Source organism: Orycteropus afer, unplaced genomic scaffold (genome assembly GCF_000298275.1).
Source record: "Orycteropus afer afer isolate SDZICR_OR568_19922 unplaced genomic scaffold, OryAfe1.0 scaffold00577, whole genome shotgun sequence".
Taxonomy (NCBI): Eukaryota; Metazoa; Chordata; class Mammalia; order Tubulidentata; family Orycteropodidae; genus Orycteropus; species Orycteropus afer.
Genome location: NW_006922164.1, coordinates 15,756 through 17,920, shown reverse-complemented (window position 1 = coordinate 17,920; position 2,165 = coordinate 15,756). Strand labels below are relative to the sequence as shown.

The window sequence follows — 2,165 nt, the reverse complement described above, 5'->3', positions numbered from 1 at the left end:
CCAAGGCCTTTGGACATCTAACGTTGTCACCTCCCTTTTCCCTCTTACTGTCTTGTCTCTCTGACGGGTGTCCTTGCATTAGAGCTACCACTTACTTGTCCCACCCGAGGGAAGGGGCTGCAGGACACGACCACACTCAGGCCCTCAACGTTTACCATTCTGACATTCCCCCAGGAAAGAGGAGCCGGGCGTAGCAACGGCCATGTCCCTGACAACCAACTCCACGTACTACAGCACATCGGCCCCCAAGGCGGAGCTGCTGATCAAGATGAAGGACCTGCAGGAGCAGCAGCAGGCCGAGGAGGACTCAGGGAGCGACCTGGACCTGTCGGTGAAGAAGGTAGGCACGCAGCTAGAGCCTCCCGTCAGCCTGCGCAGGAGGCAGATGGCAGGGGCTCCACCGTTTACACCCCATCCCTGACCCCCCACCAAATACCTGAGGGGGACTCTGTGTTCAGCTTCTGCACGGGACAGTCACATGTGGGGCAGCCTCATTAAACCCTTTGTGGTTAATTCTTTGGTTCCTCTCTTGGACCTCTCTATGGGGGTCCTACAACCCAGGTAGCTAACTTGGTATCGTTCTATTTAAGCTTAACAGATAGGCCCTTTCTCTACCGACCCAAATCTAGCTTCAGCAAGACTTGGCATTCCTGCCTGCCCCTCCCAGCGTGTGTGCCCCTCACCGCTATGCTAAGTGACACCCTCTGGGATCAGAGTTGGTAAACTGCCCTGTGCAAGTGGCTCTAGGACACCAGCGACTGCAAGGGATCCTTCTTTTTTTAAATTGTGATTTGGGTGAAAGTTTACAGAGCAAATTTACTTTCTGTACAGTAGCTCACATACACTTTGTCTCATGACATGGACTACAACTTCCCACAGTGCAACAGCTCCCCTCCCACTCCCTCCCGACAGTTACCTCTTCCCTGTGTCCTTCCCTCCTATGCACTCCTGCCCCCCGAGCTGTCTCCCTGTGCACACACAGCCCTTCTATTCTCCCATGATTGCTCACTCCAAGGAGTGTATCCGCCTAATGTAAATATTCAGCTCCTATGCCTGTCTTCTGTTTGGCTGGAAGCCACAGGAGCGGGTTCAATTCCAGACCTGAAGGGCAGCTAGGGGCCATAGTGTCAGTGGTTCCACCAGGCTCTATCAGATCAGCAAACCTGGTCCCCCCCCTTTTTTTTTTTCAATGATTTTGAGTTTTGTTCCACGTTGTTCTCCCACTCTATCCAGGGTCTACTACATAGATCCCCCTCTGAGTGGTTGACAGTGGTAGTAGCCAGGCACCATCTAGTTCTTCTGGTTTCATAGTTGTATAGGCTGAGGATCTCATGGTATACCAGTCGCTAGGACTGATTGTTCCCTTGCGCAAAGAATCCATTTTATGTAGAGTACGGTAGTTTGTAATAACAGGGTGAGCTTTCCAAATCTTAACTGGACTTGAATATTCAAATTAAGTATTTAACTTTCATTGTGTTTTCCATCAACTAGTTGCCGTTGCATCATCTACAGCTTCTGGTGACCCTGTGGTTGTCATAGTAAAGCTGCTCTGTAGGATTTTCAGTGGGTGGACTTTTGGAAATAGGTCACTAGGTCTTTCTTCCAAGGCACCTCCAAGTGGCCTTGAACCTCCAACGTTTTGGTTAGCACTGTGTGCATTAACCATTTGCACCCAGGGAGGCCTCTGTTTTACTTATTTTTTTATTTACATATGAACAGCAGAGATTATTGTTTTATCCATCCTTAATCACTACTACACACACACACACACACAAATACATACACATACATATATACATGAAATTATTTTCAATAATTTCAATAATTTTCAATAACAAATCTGTTGCTGTAGAGTTGATTCTGACTCATGACGACCCATGTGTTACAGACTATAACTAACTGCCCCATAGGGTTTTGTTGGCAGTAATCTTCACAGAATTAGATTGCCAGGCCTTTCTTTTGTGGTACTGCTGGGTGGTTTAAATTGTCACCCTTTAGGTTATAGTCAAGCACAAATCATTTGTGCCACCCAAGGACCCTCTGTGTATGTGTATGTGTGTATGTGCATGTACACGTACATACGGGGCTCCTTTGTTTTATATGTTGTTCAGTGCCATCCAGATGGTTCCAAGTCATCAGCACCCCACGTACACCAGAAAGAAACA

The 2,165-nt window shown here is 47.9% G+C and overlaps 1 protein-coding gene across 1 annotated transcript in view; it reads left to right on the top strand.

Annotated features, from left to right (window-relative positions):
- Positions 1-2,165, top strand: part of LOC103210247 (protein Shroom2-like) — a 174,530-nt gene that overhangs the window by 167,070 nt on the left and 5,295 nt on the right. The window contains exon 12 of the mRNA XM_042783015.1: positions 175-340. Coding sequence (XP_042638949.1) covers positions 175-340 — 166 coding nt within the window. The remainder of the gene's footprint in view (positions 1-174; positions 341-2,165) is intronic.